At 29.1% G+C, this 24,142-nt stretch overlaps 1 protein-coding gene across 1 annotated transcript in view; it reads left to right on the top strand.

Annotated features, from left to right (window-relative positions):
• Positions 1-24,142, top strand: part of LOC123262356 (receptor-type tyrosine-protein phosphatase mu) — a 127,799-nt gene that overhangs the window by 66,491 nt on the left and 37,166 nt on the right. The window contains exon 3 of the mRNA XM_044724523.1: positions 9,822-9,943. Within this exon, the coding sequence (XP_044580458.1) occupies positions 9,822-9,943 (122 nt within the window). The remainder of the gene's footprint in view (positions 1-9,821; positions 9,944-24,142) is intronic.

The following is a 24,142-nucleotide window of genomic DNA, read 5'->3' as shown; positions in this document are numbered from 1 at the left end:
TACAATTTTATGCAAATAAAAAATGATATTTCTGAAATATATGCGCCTGGATATTTGCAATATCGAATTTCGAAGCAGTACATAATATTATGCATCAAATAATTCATATATTTTTCATCCACTCTGATAAACTCCCTGTGCAGTATTTTTAAATCGAAAGACATACAACTCGATATCCTTGGAACTTTATTTGCCTTTCCTGGTCCCGAATGTCGACACAAATTGTTTAGCCTACGATGCTTGACTTAGATAACGTCCGACCAAACCGAGTAAATATTGATTCAGTAAAATCACATTTCAATTCGATCAACTGTACATCCCTTTATTTTTTATTTTGTTTACGGTATACATGATTTATTAATATTGTCAGCGTTTCAGTTAACGTATTTGTCGACTGTAAATATACGAGTTGGACAGTACAATTCAATTTAAGCAAATAATCGATATTGAATTACGGGTTTAAGTTAAGTAGTTCCGAAAGTGTGTATATGAGGGTAAAAGTTTGTTTTTTGACTTCAAAATTTACATTTTGGCTAAAAAATGAGAGATATTGTAAAATTTATAGGCTTTTTTTGTAACAAATTTAATTTTCTACAAAAAAAAGTGCCATCATTTTTCTGTATCTATAATATATAACTCAGAATTTTAAATTCAAACTATCAAAAATATTTTAGTATTTTAGAATCTTATTAATTAAATTATAATTATTTTTAATTCGAATTCCATTCAAACTATAAGAGATATAAAAAAAATTTATGAAAACCATTTTTGTAGAGAATTAACGAGATCCAAGTACCCTCCTAGTGTAAAGAATGTCTATAAAAAATTAATACGTAGAAATACTTTTGTTATGCATCTTGAAATTAATTTTTAAATTAATAAATAACATTTTTGAGGAAAGTTCCGAAAAATTTTCTTATTAAATAATTATTAACATTTAATTGACTAATAAAAAATATAGCACTCGGAATTACCGGTATACACTTGACAACACCGCAAGAGTTCCCTAACCTTCAAATTTTTTTATGTTTACCGTCTAACTAAAATGATTAAGATCTTCTAGCATTTGAAAAATTGCGGTTACTTATGCGCCGGGTAATTGCGCAAGCGGTGTTGCCAAGTCAAATACAAGACTTTAAAGAACGGAATTTCCTTGTGATTTTTCATAAAAAATATAAAATATCTCCGTAATACGTTCGGAAAGCTACTTTTTTTATTGTTTTAATCGAAAGCTTATTATTTTTTCAATCAAATTCAATGAAAATAAAATTTTTAACTTCCCGCTAAGAAAATTGAAGATTTTCAAAAATTGGGAAGTTATTGGTTTTACCCCGTTTTGCAAAAATTGAGTTTTCATCAGATCTCGACGTTTGAAGGTCACAGGAAGCTTCCCTGATTATCCCCGCGAGGGTGTCACTATGTCTGTATGCATGTATGTGTGGGTGTGTAAGTGTGTAACCTTCCTATAACTTCTGAACGGTTAGACCGATTTCATCGCGGTTGGTGCCATTCGAAAGGGCTTAGCCAAACTTAGATTCTGAATACAATTTGGACCGATTCGGACCAATGGATTTCGAAAAATCTAAAAAAAAATGTAAAAAAAATTTTTTTCAAAGTGGTTTTTTTTAAATAACTTTCAAACGGCTCGATCGATCAACTCCAAAAACTAATCAGCTCTTAACCTCGAAAAACCACGTCGATTGTCGCTAATCCGGTCAATCGGTTGATTCGTTCGAGAGATATCGTGCAGAAAAGAAAACCCAAAAAAGTGTTTTTTCAGAATTACTCCGAAATTTCTTGTTTGATCAATTTAAACTTAAAAATTCTTTATGAGGCTTAAAAAACTGCGTCGAATGCCGCCAACCGCAAAAAAATCGGTTTATTCATTCAAAAGTTATTGTGGTTTGAAAACTCAAAAAATAATGTTTTATCAAACTTCTATTAGACAAAAAGTTCTCTTTGAGCTCGAAAAGCTTAAAACAACACATAAACTTTATTTTTGAGCTCGAAGAGCTCAAAAACGGCATAAGTGCAATTTTAACCAGATATGGAATTAGCGGGAAGTTGCAGGGATGGTCTTCAGGGTCAGCCGTTTTTCTAATTTTTTTTAAATCGTTGATTCACGGAAAAAAAAAAAAAAAACAGGAATAATTACAGTATAAAGTGTAAAATCAGTCCCGTCGTAATCAAAACTAGAAAAATTACAGTTCGAAATAACATTTTTCTGAATTCAAACTTTGAATGTTAATTTTCAGAGCTTTCAATGTAAATATTACATTCTACAATGTAATTCTTATAAAATCTGTAATAATTACAATCTGAAACTATAATTTTTCCAGTTTTCATCACGGAGTACCACGTTGCATTATATACTCTAATTTTTCGAGTTTTCTTTTTTCCGTATTACATTAAATTCTTAACCAAATACACTGCTGATGGAATAATTATTTGATTAAATATCTCGGAAATCTACTGTTTTTTTATTTTTTTATTAATTATTAGGCTACGTAGATTGAATTTACAAATTTTCAGGAAGTTTTAAAAATTTGACTATTTCGCGTGGATCTCCCTAAATTTCCTTCCAGAAAGGTCTCATGATTTTTTTCCATCTTCAATATTTTTCTCAAAATTTAGATGTTTATTTTTGTAAATTTTTTTAGAACTGAAATTTTTACTTTGAAGTAATTGTTACAATAATTAACTTCTAAGTAAAATGAATCACCATGAAATGAGTTAATTAATCCTTAACGCATGAAGTAAAACACTAGATAAATAAACGGGATTACAATTAGAGAAAAGAGCTAACGTAATCTAATAAAGCGAGTTAGATAAGCTAACGAAAGATAAAGTAATGAAATGATATTCCGAAATTGTAGATGAAGCTCAGCATGAAGCATCAACTGGCGCCTGTTATTGCGTAACCGCAAAACCCCGACCCGCGAGAAATTACAGCCCCGAGCGTGTTAGGACGATGCTGCTGCTGCTGTATACTGATGGCTATATATTTTCTATGCAATACTCGTATTGCCGGGTTAAATATTTGCGGGCAAGAAAAGTAGAGACGAGATGAGATGAGATGAAACTAGACGAGAAGACCGTCAGTGTAGCTCGTGCTTGTGCAAAGAGAATACGGCTTCGCCAACTTTTAAAATAATATTGATGTCTCTACTCTGTCCGACTTTCTTCAACTCATTAATTTATATTTGCTCGTCTTGTTGTTAAACTTTGTACCGTTTACTCGGTTTGATATCCATATTTTTTATTTAATTTATAGCAATAAATTGTAAAAGACAATATTGCTCTAGAAACATTTTTTTTTTTTTAGACAACTTCAGAATTAATGATCTAATGAATTATTGAAAGATTTGATAAAATAATTATTGACGAAATCCTTGACTTAAATTTACGCTGGTGTTAAAAATCAAATTTGTGATGAGCCAGAAGCTCTACAAATTCACATTTACTATATATAAATACCAGACTTGTCTTTAGTTTGAGTTAGTTTCGTGCAGAATTGGATATATGCATATATATGACGTGATATGAATAAATATTCGTTGAATTTGTATGATGTAACGGGAGAAAATTTAACAAGCAAGTCGTCAAGATATGTTATTGACATGTCCTATTATTATTATTATTATTATTATTATTATTTTACTATTTTTTCCGAAGATCGGTGTTTTTACTAATTAAAGAGTTCATCATTTCAAAGCCATTATCCCCGATCCAAATTGATGTTATACTAATTTTAAATTTTACATTAAATTTTTATTTATTAAATTTATTTTCACCACTTTTATTGTTGGTATGAGCACTCAATACCATCTTCGGGTGAATATATCTAATAATTAAAAATTTTTTTATTTTTAATTAAGATTAAGCAAAGAAGTTAATTTTTTACTCAGTGAACCTTTTTAATTATTATTATTATTATTATTATTATTATTATTATTATTACTATCCTATAACAATGTAAAGTTAATAATAATAATAATAATAATCAAATGTTTTTTATTTCTAAAAAATCTGAAAATCTAAAAATAACAATAAAATTAATGCTTTTTATTTTTTAATCGTATCATCATTATTATTATTATTTTGTATAACGTAAATTTATTCAAAGTAAAAAATAAGTTTGAAAAAAATAGTGGGATCAGACCAAAGCGCGAATCAAACCTAGATTTTCCTGAGTATGCATCGAGATCTCTTAATTAATTATTTTTATCTATATAATGAAAAGAATGAAAAAAAGTTTGGAAAATCCAAAAGTGCACGCCTCATGATCTCATTTTCCATAATAAAATTGATTTAAATAAAATTAAAAAATATTTTTAAGTCTTTCGCGCCATTTTCCACCCAAAAAAGAAAGGTACTGCGCATGTATTGTAAACGAACCTTATTTACATAGATATAAATATACAAACGGTTAGCGGATTTTTAGTTTATTGCTAATTATAAATAAACTACATTGAATTAGACCGTGATCTTCGAAAGAACTTAGTTTTATATCATACTGAAGCGTATAAAAAATAAATGGACTTGATTAGTTGAGTTTTTCGGCAATTATCGTGACCACGCCGGTTTTCATTCATACATTTGATAGCCGGACGTCGATGGAATAATTTTTTTTATTTATTTAAAAAGTAAAATGTCATGTGTTGAAACTAATGTTTTTCCCATTACATTTATATGTAAATATTGTTCGATCAGTGCGATATAAAATAAATAGAGGCAATTTTAGTTAAAAAAAATCGCTTGATTTGTGTAAGGCGAGTGTAGAACACAAACTCATCCGCTTCGCTTATGAGGCGTGCAAAATTTTGTCTCCAATGTATTAGTATGATAAAATTGGTTTTTTTCTATTTTGATTAAATTTAGTATCAACAAAAAAATCTTAACCCGAATTTATTTTCAAAATTTTCTCGAATTTATTGTTAACATTTTCCATTATTGAATAATAAATAATTAGTTCTCTGATGTTATTATTATTTATAAAATTTATTTAAAAAGTACCCAAACTATGCATATTGTATCAAAAATACAAAAAAACCATTGAGCTAAAGTTTTTTTTATTTATAATTCGTAATTCTCGGCAGTCACATAATCACTGCAAGATGCTAGATATTGTTATTATTTATAGCAATATACACGGAAAAAAAATCCTATGAAAAATTACTATAGTAACATCGTAATCCAGGACTAGACTTTCAGTATCTCGATTTTTACGATGCTGCCGTCTACAGAATACAATTTGAATTATTGAAAATTACGATGTTATTTAGTAATTTTTTTTTTTCCGTAAGAGCAAGTGAATAAGGACGCATACTATATGTTTTAATAAAAGAGAGACAGAGTCTAGTAGTTTGCGACGCCACCACCGAAAGATGACCAACTACTGTATCGAGGGTCTTATTGTGACTGAACAGAAACTTTAGATAGTCCCTCCGATAGCGTGAGGGGATAAACCTTGGACTTGAGGCGGAGAGGACCCCGGGTTCGATTCCTGGATGATACAGAATTATTTTTTCGGTGACCTTAACTTCCTTTTAATTTGAGTGATAGAAATTTACGATGTTGCATCGTATAAATTACGATGTTTGAGTTCTGGTCCGGCACTGCAATGTCCTATACTAAAAATTACGATGTTTTCATTGTAATTTTTCGTACAATTTTCTTTCCGTGTAGAAGTAAAAATAGAATAAATGAAAATAAGAAAGATAAAGAGTATAATAAAAATAAATAGGTGGATCGAGATTCATGGATGAAATGGCGCCTTGCTGTCGCTGGACAGAAAACCGTCTTCGATATGTCTTGTATGCACACTGGGATTCTCTGTCAAGAGTAATATTTTATCTCGAACAGAAACTGAGAAAAACTTTTCAAATCTTCTCAGCGTATCTCCTACAGGACGTTTTACAATTTCAGTACCGTCAAAAATGTCGTTGATAATTCAAATATATCGTAAATTGCTTCACTTACATTATTTTGATTTATAGGCGAAATTTTTTCTTGCATCTGATCGGGTGAATTTTCATAAAAATTCTAACTGTTTTATTTAAATTTTATTAAAAATTTTTCATTTAATTTTAGAGATAAGGTTCAGTAGTTTTTTTTTTTTTTTTTTTTTTTTATTTAAATATATGAAAAAAAAATAATAAAATAAATACAGTGATTATTTCCATTGCAGACAAGGACTTACAGACTTACAATAGTAAGCCGTTGACTTTAATTTATTAACATTAAAAAGTTAGGTATTTAGCGAAGTGAGAATAACTGTGAACTCAGTAATCGAGAAACGAGAAACAGAGCAGCATAGGTGTGGGATATAAGTATGGCAAAGTAGTTGTTTGCAGTTTTCAGTGAGCTTACAGCCCTACTGAAAACTACCGAGTTCATTAAAGTTGCATTTCAGGTCGGTGGCATTCCGGTAATCGAATGAATTTTCCCAGCGCCGATTAACGTCGAATTATAATTTACAATTAAAATTATTATTTGATGGCTGAGTACTTTTTTTTAATTAAAAAATTCTAAATAATGGTCAATTTTTGTAATAAAAAATAAAAAATAAATTTCTACTAATATAAAAATTTTTAAGTACTCAAAAGTTTTAATGGTTATTTTTTTATTTTATTTTTAGTGCAATAAAGTTTTAAAAAAAATTCATTCATTGAGCTCAAATTTTTTTTCTATCGATTATCAAAAAAATATTTTTATCTTTCTTTTATAGGAATAAAAATAAAATTTTGTTAGTAAGCGTATTTTTTTTTTAATATTTGTACTAATTTAAAGTTTTTACTCAAGAAAATTTTTAAAATTAGTCAATTTGGAAAAAAATAACTCAAGATTATTATTCATGATTTACAAAATAAATATGTATGATTTTTATTTGTTTTAAATTAAAAAAAAGCTATTTTTGTATTAAAATTGACGAAAAATTTTTAACTGTAAAAATTTTAAAATTCGATAAAAAATTTTTTTAAATTAGTAAATTTGGGAAAAACTAACTTAAGGAAGTTCGAGCGTAACTAATGAGTCAAAATAATGTTAAAATTTTTTTTTAATTTTAGTCTTCCCAATATTCGCCAAAATTATTTATTTTAATTAACAATAATTTAAACAATTTAATAATTGATGATTTTTACTTATTCAATAAAGTAAAGTAATAAAATGACTTTCGTATTTATTACTTGCCGGAATAAATAAACAGATTTGGCAATAGCGCGCTTGATTATACCCATAACTGAGACGTGGATGAGTGTGTGAGTTTTCTCTTTGTAAATATACTTCTATCCTTTTCTTTTTTCTCAGCTGTTGACGCGATGTTGTCAAATCTCTATTCGAATAAATAGCTGACGATAAATGAGTTACAAACACAAAATTTGACTTTAAATATTTAAAAAATTATATCGGTAATGTATTATTATTAAATTGTTTTTATATTTTGCAATAATCCAAGTTTCTTGTGTATAGTTTTTTATCCGTTAAAGTTGGGAGGTTAATATTGAAAAAAATAATTAGTCTCGACAAAAGTTTGTCTGCCGTAAGAGCCCGTGTATAAGGAGATAAAGTATGTGATTTTTAAAATTTAATATCTAAGTAACTAAACGGTGAATCTTTTTCAAATTTTGGGATTAGATAAATTACGTATTTATTTATACGTAAACTTAATTTCAAAGCTCAAAGTTGGAAATTGTTTTTTACATTAGATTCGCTCGAACCTTAAGACTATTATTCATGATTTACAAAATAAATAAATGTAATTTTTATCTATTTTAAATAAAAAAAAAAAAGCTATTTTTTTGTTAAAATTGTAAAATTGACGAAAAATTTTTAACTGCGTAAAAATTAAAAAATTCGGTCAAAAAAATCTTTAACTTCTTAAAATTTCATCAAACAAAAATAAATTGAAACAATTTAAAGCATCTATTATGATTGTGACTCATGAGTCATGAAGTAATGTTTATTAAGATAAGATAATGGACTTTTGGATCATGTAATTAGGCTTTAAGCTTTTATTCCCGATGATGTGTGACACCAAATGTGAGACGAATCCGTTGATTGAACACACGTGTCGCGTGTTGGAGAATACCCAAGCCGGGAAATAACTATGTCAAGGCGGTTTTTACGCTTTTTGTTTGGTTTCCCCATAACCCTGAGTTCAAAGTCATCCATTTGTAAATATAAAAGGTCAAACAACTTTCGACACATCCCTTGCTGCTTGTTCTTGTTCTCGCGCACAAATGAAAAAAATAAAAAAATAAATAAAGCAATGTTATATATTCTCGTTTTCGTTTATATTTTTTCCACATGTTTAACCCCGAGATTGCTCAAGTTGAAATTTAACAAGTACATTCAACTCTCTGCTTTAAATTTGGTGTAAAATATCATATTGTACTCTGAGTGAATGATTTTAAATAAGAATCGGAGTGTAATATGATACCCTATTGATTTATTTATAATTGGCTGGTTTATTTTGTTTATTTACTTGATTTGCGCCTTTGTAAAATTACCCGGTAATTGATCGAAAAATTTTTGGGTTGATTTCTTTTATTTTATTGCAAATGAATAAAACAGTTCTCTGCTGGTTTATTTTTTTTTTCGTTAACGTGAAAGCTCATTCGCATTTATTGTACGATGCCAAGTGGGTCAGGGTGCTTTGAATTCTCGCTAATTGTAATGTGAGACCGTGAAATTTTTATGGCATTTATTTATTATCAAAACGAGATTATTTTTATTGGATATAAAAATAATTTTTTAATTCAATGCTGGGAAAAATTCAATTTTTTTATTTTTATATGCCAATTTATTTATTATTTGTAAATTTGTGATAGCGGATGAAATTTACACTTCAGGTGAAATTGAATTTTTTTAATAAGCAATTTTCAATTATCTTACTCTGCAAAATTAAAAAAAATGTAGAATTTTGCAATCTTATGTACAGAAAAAAAAACTTGGTTTAAATAAATATTTTTTTTTTTAAATTTCAATCTTGTTTCAAATACTTAGACAGAAAGAAAAATTTCTCGACTGGAGAACAAAATTTTTGGCTCAAGAAAATTTTCAGGTGCCTGAAGGAAGACCGAAGTTGTGTTGGTCGAAATAAAAATTTTTCGAGAAATTCTATTCTTGGTGGAAGTCATTTTTTCTTAACTCAAATTATCATAAATACTTGATACAATAAATTTTTATATTTAATCAAGATTTTTAGATACTTTAGGGAAGCAGCGCCACCTACCTTAGCTGAGAAATAAATTTTCTCACCTTGAGAAAATTTTTCTCTTGAATATTTGATACCCATTTTTTATTATTTTACTGTTCAATTATACATATTGAATGAAAAAAAATGATTCAATATTATTTGATCTTCCCATTTGACATGTTAATCAATAAAAATATTAATGAAAATTTATTTCTATCGAGATATTTAATTTTTTGAAGCAAGAGAGAAATTTTCTCAAGGCAAGAAAATTTACTTCTATCACAAACTAAATTTTTTGGAGCAAGAGGCTGAATTTTCTCCAAACTACAAGATTTTCTTAGCTTAAATAAATTTTCTTGAATCAACATACGTATTTCTTAAAGCAAGAGAATTAATTTTGTTGGAATAAGTGAAATTTCTTGTCAAAAAAAAACTTTTTTTTTCACTCAAAAAAATAATTAGGAAGAACAATATTTTCTTGGCTCAAGTGAATCTTTTTTTCTGTGTCCATCTCTTAATTGAAGACATTTATTTTTCTTAAAAATTATTTTTTTTTCTGTGTGTAGTAAAAATTTATTCTGAAAATGAGTAACCAACGAATTGTTATCGTGTGTTACAGCTGCTGAAGAACTTGGCGATATGGGTACGACTTTACCATCAGCACCGACGACTCTTGCGCAGTATCCAAAACTTTGTGAACTTCGTCGAAAGTTTCCCGTATTATATCGCGTTGAATTCCAGGTGAGTGCTCACATTTGTTTACACTTTGCATTCATCATTATTATTATTATGATAATATTATACCTTACTTTAAAATTTTTCACCGGATTATTTTCCAGCGGTATTTCTTTTTTAATGTTCTTACCGCGGTTTTTACTTAAGCATGCCTCTTACATGAAAAACCTCAAAGAATTTATTACGTGGAAATGTGTTTATACGCTGTAAAACACGCTAAAAATACACGGTAAAAAAACTTAACAATACGTCTCGGAAAATGAAATTGCATGAAGCCGCAAGTTTACGATAAGCGAATACTAAAATATATATATTTAAATATAAAATACCGTCGGTAGTTTGAATTCGAAGTAAATAAATTTTTTTTGCATGGACTTTTGTTAAGACCATGTCGAGTCGAATCGTACCTATACGATATACCATGAACGTGTGTGTGTGTGTGCAGAGTAGAATCATGCATGTATTTTACTATACAATTACATCTACATCTGTTGAGAGAGAGCGTGGGCGTACGAAATCAGATGACTATATCTATATATTAGCTCTAGCTTCAACGAGAATTTTCGATGCGCAGAACGGTATAGCGCCGATCGGGGCCGTATAGGAAAAACCAAATTTGCTCGTGCGGTGGCCAGTACCACCAGTTGCTCTGAGGCCCTTGAATCAGAAGTAAATTTCACGCAATCGTTCTCGCATATTGCGCATCATACAGTACAATTGAGACATTCTCAAAAATCACATCGTTTAACATCATTTTATTTACTATCATTCGAATCATATTCACGAATTCAATTATTTTCGGTAAAACGCAATTTTATAGAAATAACACGGTAATTCGGACTAACGCCATACATCCGAGCTCTCTATCATTCTTTTGGGTATTGACGGCCCGTGGTTTTGATCGTGCCTCCTTGGCTTTGATCGTTTCTCTCTCACACACATACAATCTAATAGCACTCTCCAGAAGAGTCATTAGTGTTCGCCTACATTTGGCAATACGCATTAAGCTATTCTCACCAAGAGATAGTTATTATTACAATAGCTCAGGTCCTTCCTGACGAAATAACAATAGCTCAGGTCCTTCCTGACGAAATAACACTAGCTCAGGCCAGCTCCTGACGAAACAACAATAGCTCAAGTCCTATCCTGACGAAATAACAATAGCTCAAGCCAGATCCTGACTAAGCAACAATTACACATTCACACACATTTATTTCTTGTAATTATCATCGAGGAAGTTTTTTTTTTATCTGATCATCAGATTTTTCCTCCTCTGGGACAATAAATTTCTTCCTGTTGTCCCAAACATCGAGTGTAATTTATTTAAATTTCCTATCCATCTACACTAATAATCAAAATCAAATTCTGAAAAACTGAAGCACGAAATCTCGGCGCTTTGACGAGGTTTCGACAAAACAGACCATGATGTATAGACTCTTTTGAAATTTTTATTGTGAAGGAGTATACCAATTTTTTCTATTGTTTTTTTTTTTTTCAAAGTATTTACACATAAAAGAAAAACTTTTTCTCCTACATTTATGTGTTTATTTATTCAAAAAATAAATTATTTACTATTATTTCTACAAAAGTAATTTTTTTTTTTGTAAATGGTTATTAATAAAATTTTCTATAAATTTTTAATTCATTGTAAACGACTGCAATGTGTTCCAAGCGTGCAAATTTAATATACATGATGAGCAATTATTATTTTTTGCTGAAAAGTACTCGGTTTTAAATTGTTATTAAAATATCGACTCGTTATTAGATAAATCGAATTAAATAAAATTAATATTAATGTTTTTATACAAATATTTAAATGGGAGACTAAATTTAATTTAATACGGAACATTTTGTCTTTTCAAAAAAGAATTATTTTTAAGTAATTTTTGTTTATTTACCTAGCAAATTTTTGGATTTTTTTTTAATTTTTTTGTACAGAATATTCCAACCCCCAAAATATTTTAATTTTTTTTTAACAATCGTATATTTTTAACTTCCCGCTAAGAAAATCGAAGATTTTCAAAAATCGGGAAGTTATTGTTTTCACCCCGTTTTGCAAAAATCGAGTTTTCATCAAATCTCGACGTTTGAAGGTCACAGGAAGCTTCCCTGACTATCCCCGCGAGGTTGTCACTATGTCTGTATGTATGTGTGTGTGAGTATGTGAATCGCTTATAACTTTTGAACGATTGAACTGATCGGAATCTACCAAACGGCGTTCTAAAGAGTTCCCTCAAACTTAGATTTCCTATAAATTTGAATCGATTTGGACCGATAGATTTAATAACGTACTTGGTGTGCGTCATTGTGTATTTCAATTTTTTTAAAGTCCTAGTAAATAGATTTTACGAATTTCATTAAAAGTAAAATATTTTGCAACCACGCACACTAAATACGTTCCAAAATTTTTTTTTTAATTTTCAAATTTACAATGAAATTTTTTTTAATTTCCGAAAATCAAATTCAATCATATCGGTTACTTGGATTTTTTAATTTTTTTTATTTTATATCTTTTTGTAAAGAAAAAAGAAATTTTTTTTTCTTGATAGTCTTATGAACGTGGACTTGGCGCGATTTTTTTACAGTGAAATATTTAATTAACAATATTTAATTAACAATTAACAATTAGAAGAATTAATTAACAATTTTTAGTTGACATAAAATTTTAATTTATATTAAAATCTTCAAAACTAATAAAAAAATTAGGAAAACGGTTGACCCTGAAGGCCATCCCTGCAACTTCCCGCCAATTCTATACCTAAACGCTTGAAATTGCACTTATGACGTTTTTGAGCTCTTCGAGCTCATAAATACAATTTGTGTATTATTTTGAGCTCTCCGAGCTCAAAAAATAGCTGATGTATGCTTTTGAGCTCAAAAGTTTGATAGAAATTTGATAAAACACTATTTTTTGAATTTTCAAATCGCAATAACTTTTGTATGAATGAACCAATTTTCACGCGGTTAGCGGCATTCGACGCAGTTTTATCATCCTCATAAGTTATTCTCAGGTTTTAATTGATCGAACCAAAAATTTCGGAGTAATCCCGAAAAAACACTTTTTTCGGTTTTCTTTCGTTCACGATATCTTCGACCAGCTTGGTGGCGATCGACGTGGTTTTTCAAGCTTAAGGGTGGATTAGTTTTTGAAATTGATCGATAAAGCCGTTTAAAAGTTATTCCAAAAAAACCACTTTCAAAAAAAAATTTTTTCCTATTTTTTTTTTGAGATTTTTCAAAATTTCTCAAAATTTATCGGTCCGAATCGGTTCAAATTTACAGGAAATCTAAGTTTGAGGGAACTCTTTAGAACGCCGTTTAGTAGATTCCGATCGGTTAAGTCATTCAAAAGTTATAAGCGAGTCACATAGTCACACACACACACACACACACACACACACACACACACACACACACACACACACACACACACACACACACACACACACACACACACACACACACACACACACACACACACACACACACACACACACACACACACACACACACACACACACATACTTACAGACATAGTGACAACATCGCGGGGGTAGTCAGGGAAGCTTTCTATGACCTTAAAACGTCGAGATCTGATGAAAACTCGATTTTTGCAAAACGGGGTGAAAACAATAACTTCCCGATCTTTATAAATCTTCGATTTTCTTAGCGGGAAGTTAAAAATTTATTTTTATAAATTTTCGTTATAAATATAGCAAATTTAAGACCTCAAAAAAATTTTAAAGTTAATTTTTTAATTTTTAAAATAAATAAATTACCAAATTTTCCTTTGATTAATACGAATAAAATTTACAATCCATCAATTTACTAGTTTCTTTCAATTTTTAACAACAACTGGCCCTCCAAGCAATATTAAATCGATAAAAAATTTACTTCGTCAAATAAAATGTACCAATGTTGTATATAGACGAGTGAAAATTTTCAGTAAAAGCCTTTCAAGCTTAAAACCGTGAAAAAAATGATTCCGAGTTTCCGAACAGCAACAATAAACCATTAACTCGCGAGTACAGCGGTAGTTAGCGCGCCATTATCAACTCATGAGTGAAACTGCTGCTAGCAGCTAACGACCATCAGTAATTTGCCAGTGATACGCCAGTTTGCGAACTCGAGCAACTCGTGAACAGAATGAAACCTCGAGATTGATACTCGATCCGAAAATTAAACACTTACGCTAAAAAAACAAAAAGTTTGTTCGTTTTGTTTCTTGTTTAAAGCTAAATAATTTGATACATAAAAAAATAGACTGTTTCAAGTTACACACACTACTTACTAATTTAAAAATTACGGATTGTGGATAAAAAACTTTGGTTTAATGATTTTTTTTATATTTTTGATTAAAATTTATATTTATAAGAACTTTTTAAATTATATTTAAAAACAATATTTCTAATTGTATCAATAATATACTTATTTGTTAATTTTTAATTTTAGTTATGTAAAAAACTAAATTTTTTTTTAAATTTCATTATAAAATTTCCTTAAAATTAATAAAAAAAAAAAAAAATAAAATAATTTATCACTACACAGAAAGAAAAATTTCTTGACTGGAGAACAAAATTCTTGGCTCAAGAAAATTTTCGGGTGCCTGAAAAAAGACCGAAATTGTGTTGGCCGAAGTAAAAATTTTTCTTTAAATTCTATTCTTCGTGGAAATTTTTTTTTCTCAACTCAAATTATCATAAATACTTGATACAATAAATTTTTATATTTGATCAAATTTTCTTTTTTTAACTTCCCGCTAAGAAAATTGAAAATTTTCAAAAATCGGGAAGTTATTGGTTTTACCCCGTTTTTCGAAAATCGAGTTTTCATCAGATCTCGACGTTTTGAGGTCCTAGGAAGCTTTCCTGACTATTCCTGCGAGGGTGTCACTATGTCTGTATGTATGTATGTATGTATGTATGTATGTGTGCGTGTGTGTGTGTGTGTGTGTAAGTATGTAAACCTCTTATAACTTTTGAACGGTTGAACCGATTTCATCGCGGTTGATGCCATTCGAAAGGGCTTCGCCAAACTTAGATTTCCTGTTAATTTGAACCGATTCGGACTGATAGATTTTGAGAAATTTGGAGAAATCTAAAAAAAAGTAGGAAAAAAATTTTTTTCTGAAGTGGTTTTTTTGGGATAACTTTTAAACGGCTCAACCGATCGATTCCAAAAACTAATCAGCTCTCAACCTTGAAAAACCACGTCGATCTTCGCTAATCCGGTCAAAATCGGTTGATTCGTTCGAGAGATATCGTGAACGAAAGAAAACCGAAAAAAGTGTTTTTTCAGAGTTACTCCGAAATTTCTAGTTTGACCAATTGAAACTTTAAAATTATTTATAAGGCTTAAAAAACTACGTTGAATGCCGCCAACCGCGTAAAAATCGGTTCATTCATTCAAAAGTTATTGCGGTATGAACATTCAAAAAATAGTGTTCTATGAAACTTCTATCAGACTTTTGAGCTCAAAGAGCTCAAAAGCATAGAAAAGGTATCTTTTTGAGCTCGGAGAGCTTAAAACAACACACAGATTGTACTTTTGAGCTCGAAGAGCTCAAAAAAGCGGCCAGGTATTAACGGAATTAGCGGGAAGTTGCAGGGATGGCCTTTAGGGTCAACCGTTTTCCTAATTTTTTTATGAAAGTATCATCATCTGCGAATTCGCTAAGTTCACATCTACGAAGAGGAATAAATTCTAGCTTAGCCATGTAAAGAGCATACAATATTGAGCTGAGTACGCCTCCTTGTGCTAAGCCTTTGAAAATGGCCCTTTTTTCATCTACATCTCCGTATTTTAACGTCAAAATTCTGAATGAAACTGGTTATAGACAAAATTGAGAAATAATTCAGGTACCCCTTCTTCTTTGAGTCTTTGAATCAAGATTTCTGGTAGAACTCACCTTGAGAAAATTTTTCTCTTGAATATTTGATACCCATTTTTTATTATTTTAGCGTGCAATTATACATATTAAATGAAAAAAAATGATTCAATATTATTTAATCTTCTCATTTGACATGTTAATCAATAAAAATATTAATGAAAATTTACTTCTATCTTTATATTTAATTTTTTGGAGCAAAAGAGAAATTTTCTTAAGACAAGAAAATTAATTTCTATCAAGAACCAAATTTTTTGCACTGATAGAGGGATTCGTTTATATTTAATAAGCTTTATTAACTGTTAATAAATGATTTTTTAATATTATACGATTAAATAAATATTTATTAACAGTTAATAAATTATTTATTAAATATGATTTATTAAATGTTAATAAATATTTGCTAACAGTTAACAAATATTTATTTAAAATAAAAAGCAAAAATAGCAATTTTTTTTACACTTTTTATCTCTATAGCTAAAATACATGATAATAATTAAATTTACTAAATAAATTAACGTTTTTAATATTTAAAAATATAAACGATAATTATGAGCTGTGATAGAATTTGGTACTTTACAATAAACGTTATTATAATGAAATATAATTAATGAAAATAATTTATAAAGATGATTTTTGTTTATAAGCAATCTCCATATCATATGAAATTGCAAGCGTAACAAATTCACTCAACAAAATATTTATTGTTAATAAATATTTGTTAACTATTAATAAATACTTACTAACTATTAATAAATGTACTTTCTTCCCAAATAAATATTTATTGAATGTTAAAAAATATTTATTAAAATTTAACAAATTAAATAATTGTCTTCAAATAAATTAAATTATTAATCTATTCTATCTATACTAATAAATAGAGAGCCGGTTTTTTGTCCGGTTATACTGCGAAAACTACTGAACCGATCGGAATAATACTTATACCATAATATGCAACGTGTTTCGGAGAAGGTTTTAGTATATGATATGGTGGTAATTACTTATCCGAAACCTATATTTTTTTGACTTAAAAATAATGAATTTTTATTGTAATTAAATTTATTCTATTCGATTGTCATTTGTTTAAAATAAATTTTTTAATTCTATTGGTTATGTTTATATACTAGGCAGATTTCTTCACTTATGAGACCTGCAATTTCTTTAACTGAAACTTTCAATGCTCATTACAAATTTTTTTTTTCATATCAATTATTATTCATTTTTGTAAGAAAGACACGGGAATGTTATAATGATTGCATATTGAAAATTATAATGAATATTTGCTGGAATAATTTCATGGATAAAAGGTGCATGCCTATTCGATAGAATTGGGAATCTGTGCAAGTCAAAACAATACTCTAATTAAATTTCAAGTCTAGATCTAAAAATGCAATTCTATAAAGCGCCCAGCGGAGCGGGCGAGTAACAGCTAGTAGTTAATAAATCCTTCTATCAGGTAGAACAAGAGGATGAATTTTCTCAAAACAACAAGATTTTCTTGAGTTAAATAAATTTTCTTGGATCAAGAAACGTATTTCTTAAAGCAAGAGAATTAATTTTGTTGGAACAAGTGAAATTTCTTGTGTCAAAAAAAATTTTTTTTTCGCTCAAGATAATAATTACACTGATAGAAGGATTTGTTTATAGTTAAAAATATTTGTTAATATTCAACAAATCATTTATTAGAGACCACTTTTTAGTATTAAACAAATATTTCTTAGTATTCAAAATAATTTGTTTGTATTTAATAAATCTGATAATCATTTATTAAATATTAATAAATCTTTTTAAATACTAAGAAATATTTATTAAGGACTAAAAAGTGGTCTCTAATAAATGATTTGTTAAATATTAACAAATATTTTTAACTATAAACAAATCCTTCTATTAGTGTAGGAAGAAAAATATTTTCTTGGCTCAAGTGAACCTTTTTTTCTGTGTAAAAGGCCAAACGTAAAAACGTTGCATCACAACAAAAAAAGATGATTAAAGAAACAAAGCATAAATAAGAAAGTAATTATTATCGGTCAACAGACTAGTCAACAGTCAACGGATCGATTAAAACTGTTTTATTAGACAGAGACATATATATAGCCTCTGATAAAAAATGAAAAAAGGTGAATTGACCGAGCAGAAGCACACAAGCAATTTGGATTTATCCCGAGGCAAAAGAGTGACATTCACCAAAAGCTTTTTCGTGTTCTCATGATACGGTATCCGTCCGATCGTACTACCAGTCGGCTGTGGTTACAACTGACTTAACGCCCACCCTACAGCCCGTTTCTTCCCCCTGGACTTTCTAGTAGGCACTTGTAACCTACAGCTAAATAAGGGAAAATCGAGCTTAACACAGATATATTCACCCATACATTTAGATCCAGGTTATTGATAATTTTTTATGCTTCTTCCGCTATTCTTTATCTGGTATCTAATATCTATCGACTTTTGCAAAAATAACGCGACATACATGTCACTTATTAGATAATGGCCAGGATTTCTTAAAAAATATCCTCGATGGCTGATAACGGAAAACAATAACCGGTTAAGTAAAAATTGATACCAGCTACGTCGCATGAATCTTTACTTAAATTAAGTTTTTTTGTTTTAATTTTGTTATTCTTTATTTTAATGTTTATTTAAGGTCACGTTAGTTGTAGAAATTAAATAGTAAATTTAATTATCAAGATAAAAAGTTTTAAACTCGTTCAAAAACTAAAAAGTGTATTTAAAAATTAAAAATTTTTATCAAAATTTCACTTTAATCATCAATTATTAATCTTGATAACTGGAACAATTAAAATTTTTTTTATTAACAATTTCAAGACAAAAATTTAATAGTCATTAGAAATAAATTTATCGAGAGTTTTAAAGCGTAATCTGAGTTACTCTAGACACGCGAGAATCTAAGTTTCAAAATTTTATATCTCTACCTAAAAATCTTAGACCAAGAAAATTATTTTTAAGAATTGTGTTAATTTGAATCAAGCGGAAAAATTATTAACTATTTAAACTAAATTATTAAACTAAGAAATATTGGCTCAAGTAAATTTTACTTGATTTAAACATTTTTCTGCTTGATTCAAAACTATCAAATACTTCAAAATAGTATCCTTGATTAATTTATTTATTCTCACAAGACCCAACTACTAAAAAGCCAATGACAGAGTCACTCAATACATCATGATAATTAAATTAGACCAGATTTAATTAATAAATAAAATAAAAGTTTTAACAATAAGAATAATAACATTATAACATTAAGATTTACTAGCAACCTTGCAGTCACTATGTGACTTCCGCGACTTGTGAACTATAAATAAATAAAATTTTGCTTTATTAAATAATGACTTTTGTTAAATTGCACTGTACTTTCTTAAATTTTGACGTTTTTAAAGATATAAGCTCATTTTGATGTTACACTCATCGAAACCTTTCATTTGAGTACCCACATCAATTTTTTATATATTTTATATATTTATATATATAAATATATAAATATATGAAAAATATATCAAAAATGCATGTGGGTACTCAAATTAAAGCTCTTGAGTGTAACATCGAGATGAGCTGATATCTTTAAAAACCACAATAGTTGAGAAAGTACAGTGCAATTTAACAATAATAATTAAGAAATGACCTTGTAACTTGTCAACTATTGACGTTTTTAAAGATATAAGCTCATCCCGATGTTACACTCGTCAAGAGCTTTCAATTGAGTACCCACATGCATTTTTATATATTTTTCATATATACATACATGTAATATATATATAAATATATGAAAAATTGATGTGGGTACTCAAATGAAAGGTCTTGATGAGTATAACATCGGGATGAGCTTATATCTTTAAAAATTTCAATAGTTCACAAGATACAAAGTCATTTAGAGTATTTTCAAATTCTGCCTAAATACTCATCATTATAAATTAACTATCGGTGAGAATGATACGAAACCTCAAAAAGGCGCAAATTCAAGTCAATACCTTTCTAATGATACCAAATTTAACCATAAAAACCCATTTTATCATATAAATACACTGGCCGCAAAATTTTGCTTATTCTCTTAATAATACAGATGATTTTTCTACTTGAATTAAAATAATTATTTTATTAGTGCAGTATTTTTTTCAATTTTATAAAACCGTCTAAAATCAATAATGAAGTATTCAATCAACGCGGTATTCACAAAAACCTAAACAACTTTTTATGCCAGTGCGCTTTCGTTATTTAAACTTGTTAAGTTTTTGATTTACTGGCACTACATACGAAGACAGTTTGAACAGCAGCCAAGTCCTCGGGATCTGTTTCAGTCGTCGTGGGATTACGCGCGTGACAAAAACCTGGTGCCCGACAAAACTCACCAACCATTCATATATATACATTTTATTCTGTTCTGAGACTTATTCCACTAGCTCAATAATTTCTTTTGTTTTACTTAACTTTTTGGAACGAGATCTTTATTTTACTTCCGCCGTGGTCACGTCTCAGGAGATAGAGAATGTAGGGGCTGGAGATCGAATAACTTAGATATTGCCCGGTAAATTGAGTGTACATTACTATCATCTATAAAATCATTGTCTCTTGAAAAGTTACTTTATACGTTAGCACAGTATATTTTATTTTTACTGCTCATGAAAAGTTTTTTTGGTAAAAAGTTTCGAGTTTCAAGAACGTATTTTTATAATTTTATGGGCTGTCGAAATTTTCTTTTATTAAATTGAGTTTTTTTTTATTTTTTTCAATTGAAATGTTTTCACAATTATGTCTTCACTCTTTTTATTTCACGAGAAACGGATAAAGCTCTTCAAGCATGTAATAATCGTTAAACAGTGCGATTGCTCGAGCTAAAAGTGGTACTGCTACAAATGGTATGTAAGTTATTGTTATAACCTAATGTAGCTTCATTTTTACTACTCTACTGGGACAACTATTACTCTACTGTTTCTTACATTTATACATTTGTCAAGAGTCAAATTTATGTAATATTCTTTACTACATTACCTGAATTTGGGTTTAATATAGAAGTTTGGAAATTTCGGTCATAAATCATGTCATTTTTGATTAATAGATCTTACTTTTGTCTATACGTGACAAAAATCAGTGAAAAATAAGCATAATAAAATAAAGATTGGAAAAGTTTTTTAGATATTTATTGTAAGGTAAAATTTTAAAAAAATCGCATGATGAAAAAGAAGTAATAGTTGAAAAATACAGAAGAAAAAAAAGGATTAATAAGGTTGAAAAAAAAAGAATAAAATAGTAAAATATTATTTAATAAAATTATATAGGTAATTTAATTATTATTTTTGTGACCGAATTATATGTAATATATAAATTAAAGTTTTAGCACCTAGCAGTCAAGTGACTAGTAGATCTAAATTCAAGCCAACGGATGGACATTCCATCTTCAATATTGGTCGAGAGACATATTCTCCCTTTACATAATTTCGATGAGGATCCACCGAACTTGAATACTAGTGAAGCTGAAAGCTTTTGTGGTATCTGTTCGAGTTATAAAGATGTTAATTAAATGAAAGAAATGAAAGAAAGTAAATGAGAGCAAAGACAAACTTTGAAAAAATAAATGAGGTTGGTTGCCAAGCCAGGAATCGAACCTGGATCTCCCTGATAACATGTCAGGAGCTCTACCCGTTAAGCAACCGGGCCCTTTCCACCATCATCGTTTCTCAGTCCATACTCATACTCTCGATATCTTATGTAAAGAGAGAATATACCTCTCGACCAATATTAAAGATGGAATGTCCATCCGTTGGCTTGAATTTAGATCTACTAGTCACTTGACCGCTAGGCGCTAAAACTTTAATTTATATATAGGTAATTTTTAGTCTAAAAAAATATGTACGCTTGGTAAATTAATTTTTATACTAATAAAAAAAATTAAGTTGAGGAGAAACTCTTAAACTAAAATTATTTTAAGAGTTTCATTGTCTTAAATAAAGATGAAAAAATTTTTAATTAATTAAATAATATTTTTTTGATTCAAGACAAAAAAACTACTTAAGTAAATTTTCGTAGTTAAAAAGATTTTTTTATTAGTGTATATATACAGTAAAAAAATTAGGAAAACGGTTGACCCTGAAGGCCATCCTTGCCATCCCGTGAATTTCGGAGTTATTCCGAAAAAACACTTTTTTCGGTTTTCTTTCGTTCACGATATTTCTTGAACGAATCAACCGATTTTGACCGGACTAGTGGTGATCGAAGTGGTTTTTGAGGTTAAGAGCTGATTAGTTTTTGGAATTGAACCATCAAGCCATTTAAAAGTTATTCCAAAAAAACCACATTTGAAAAAAAAATTTTTTTCAGTTTTTTGAAGATTTCTCAAAATCTATTGATCTGAATCGGTCCAAATAGTTTTCAAAATCTAAGTTTGGTCAAGCCCTTTCTAATGGCACCAACCAGGATGAAATCGGTCAGGCCATTCAAAAGTTATAAGCGGTTCACATACTTTCACACACACACACACACACACCATGACAACCTTGCAGGGATAGTCAGGGAAGCTTCCTGTGACCTTCAAACGTCGAGATCTGATGAAAACTTGATTTTTGCAAAACGGGGTGAAAACAATAACTTCCCGATTTTTGAAAATCTTCGATTTTCTTAGCGGGAAGTTAAAAATTTCCGTCATTGTGTAAATTGCAAAAATTTTAGTATAGAATATTTAAAATTTTAGTGTAATGATTTAACACAATCGTCACACTAATAAAAAAAATTAGACAAACGGTTTGACCCTGAAGGCCATCCCTGCAACTTCCCACCACTTACATACCTAGGCGCTTAAAATTGCACTAATAATTGCTCTTCGAGCTCAAAAAAACAACTTATGTCTTATTTTGAGCTCTCCAAGCTCAAAGAGATAGTCTTTCTATACTTTTGACATAGAATTTAATTTCACATAACTTCACACTAATAGATTTGTTTATAGTTAAAAAGATTTGTTAATATTTAACAAATCGTTTATTAGAAGCCATTTGTTAGGCCTTAACAAATATTTCTTAGTATTTAAAAAGATTTATTAATACTTAATAAATGAATATCAGATTTATTGAATACAAACAAATCATTTTGAATACTAAGAAATATTTATTTAACATTAAAAAATGGTCTCTAATAAATGATTTGTTAGCTATTAACAAATATTATTTAATACAAATAAATCCTTCTATCAGTGCAGTCAATTCGTTCAAGAGATATCATAAACGAAAGAAAACCGAAAAGTGTTTTCTGCACATAACTTCACATAATTTCACATAATTTCAGTCAGTTTGTTCAAGAGATATCATGAACGAAAGAAAACCGAAAAGTGTTTCCTGCACATAACTTCACATAATTTCACATAATTTCACATAATTTCAGCCAGTTCGTTTAAGAGATATCATGAACGAAAGAAAACCGAAAAGTGTATTCTGCGCATAATTTCACATAATTTCACATAATTTCAGTCGATTCATTCAAGAGATAACTTCACATAATTTCAATCAATTCGTTCAAGTGTTTTTTCCACATAACTTCACATAACTTTACATAATTTTGCATAAGTTCACATAACATTTCTTTTCGAATCGTTTTTGATGAGATAGTATAATTTTTAGACTTTTGAGCTCGAAGAAGCATAGAAAAGCTATCTCTCCAAGCTCGGAGAGCTCAAAATAATACATAAATCGATCCAAAAAAAATTAGGAAAACGGTTGACCCTGAAGGCCATCCCTGCAACTTCCCGCGAATTTCATACTTAGGCGCTTAAAATTGCACCAATGACGTTTTTGAGCTCTTCTTGATTAAAAAATGTTTCCTTCTTTTGAATATATTCTTCATCAAAAGGAAATTATCGAACTTTAAAACGTTTAAAATATGAAAAATTAAAATCCATTAATGAATAAACGGAACAAAAGAAAGAAGAAAGTTATGATTAGTAGAAAAATTTGGACACAGTTGTCAACCCTGATCTTTTTGATCATTCAATAGAAGCTCCCGGTTCAGTAATAGTCAAGTTGTTACATTTGTCATAAAGCGCTCGTGCTCTTGCATATAAATTTATTTCCACAAAAGTTTTAAAATCAAACTTCCCCTTCGGTCACAGCATTATAATAATGTAGCTCGAACTCATTTGTATGTCGACCTTACTCCCTGGTGCGGTAGAACAATTTCCTCGGATCTTTTATGCGAAATCAGTGAATCAAACAGCCGTAGTCGTGGAAAATATGCTTTGATTATCTTCGGGGTTCTGTTATTGAAAGAACAGTAAGCTGTGAGAATAAAGAATAAAAGCGAATGTTTTTCTTTATCTTTTATTT

The sequence above is a fragment of the Cotesia glomerata genome, linkage group LG4 (assembly GCF_020080835.1).
Source record: "Cotesia glomerata isolate CgM1 linkage group LG4, MPM_Cglom_v2.3, whole genome shotgun sequence".
In the NCBI taxonomy this organism is placed as follows: domain Eukaryota; kingdom Metazoa; phylum Arthropoda; class Insecta; order Hymenoptera; family Braconidae; genus Cotesia; species Cotesia glomerata.
This window is presented reverse-complemented; position numbering and strand designations above follow the sequence as displayed.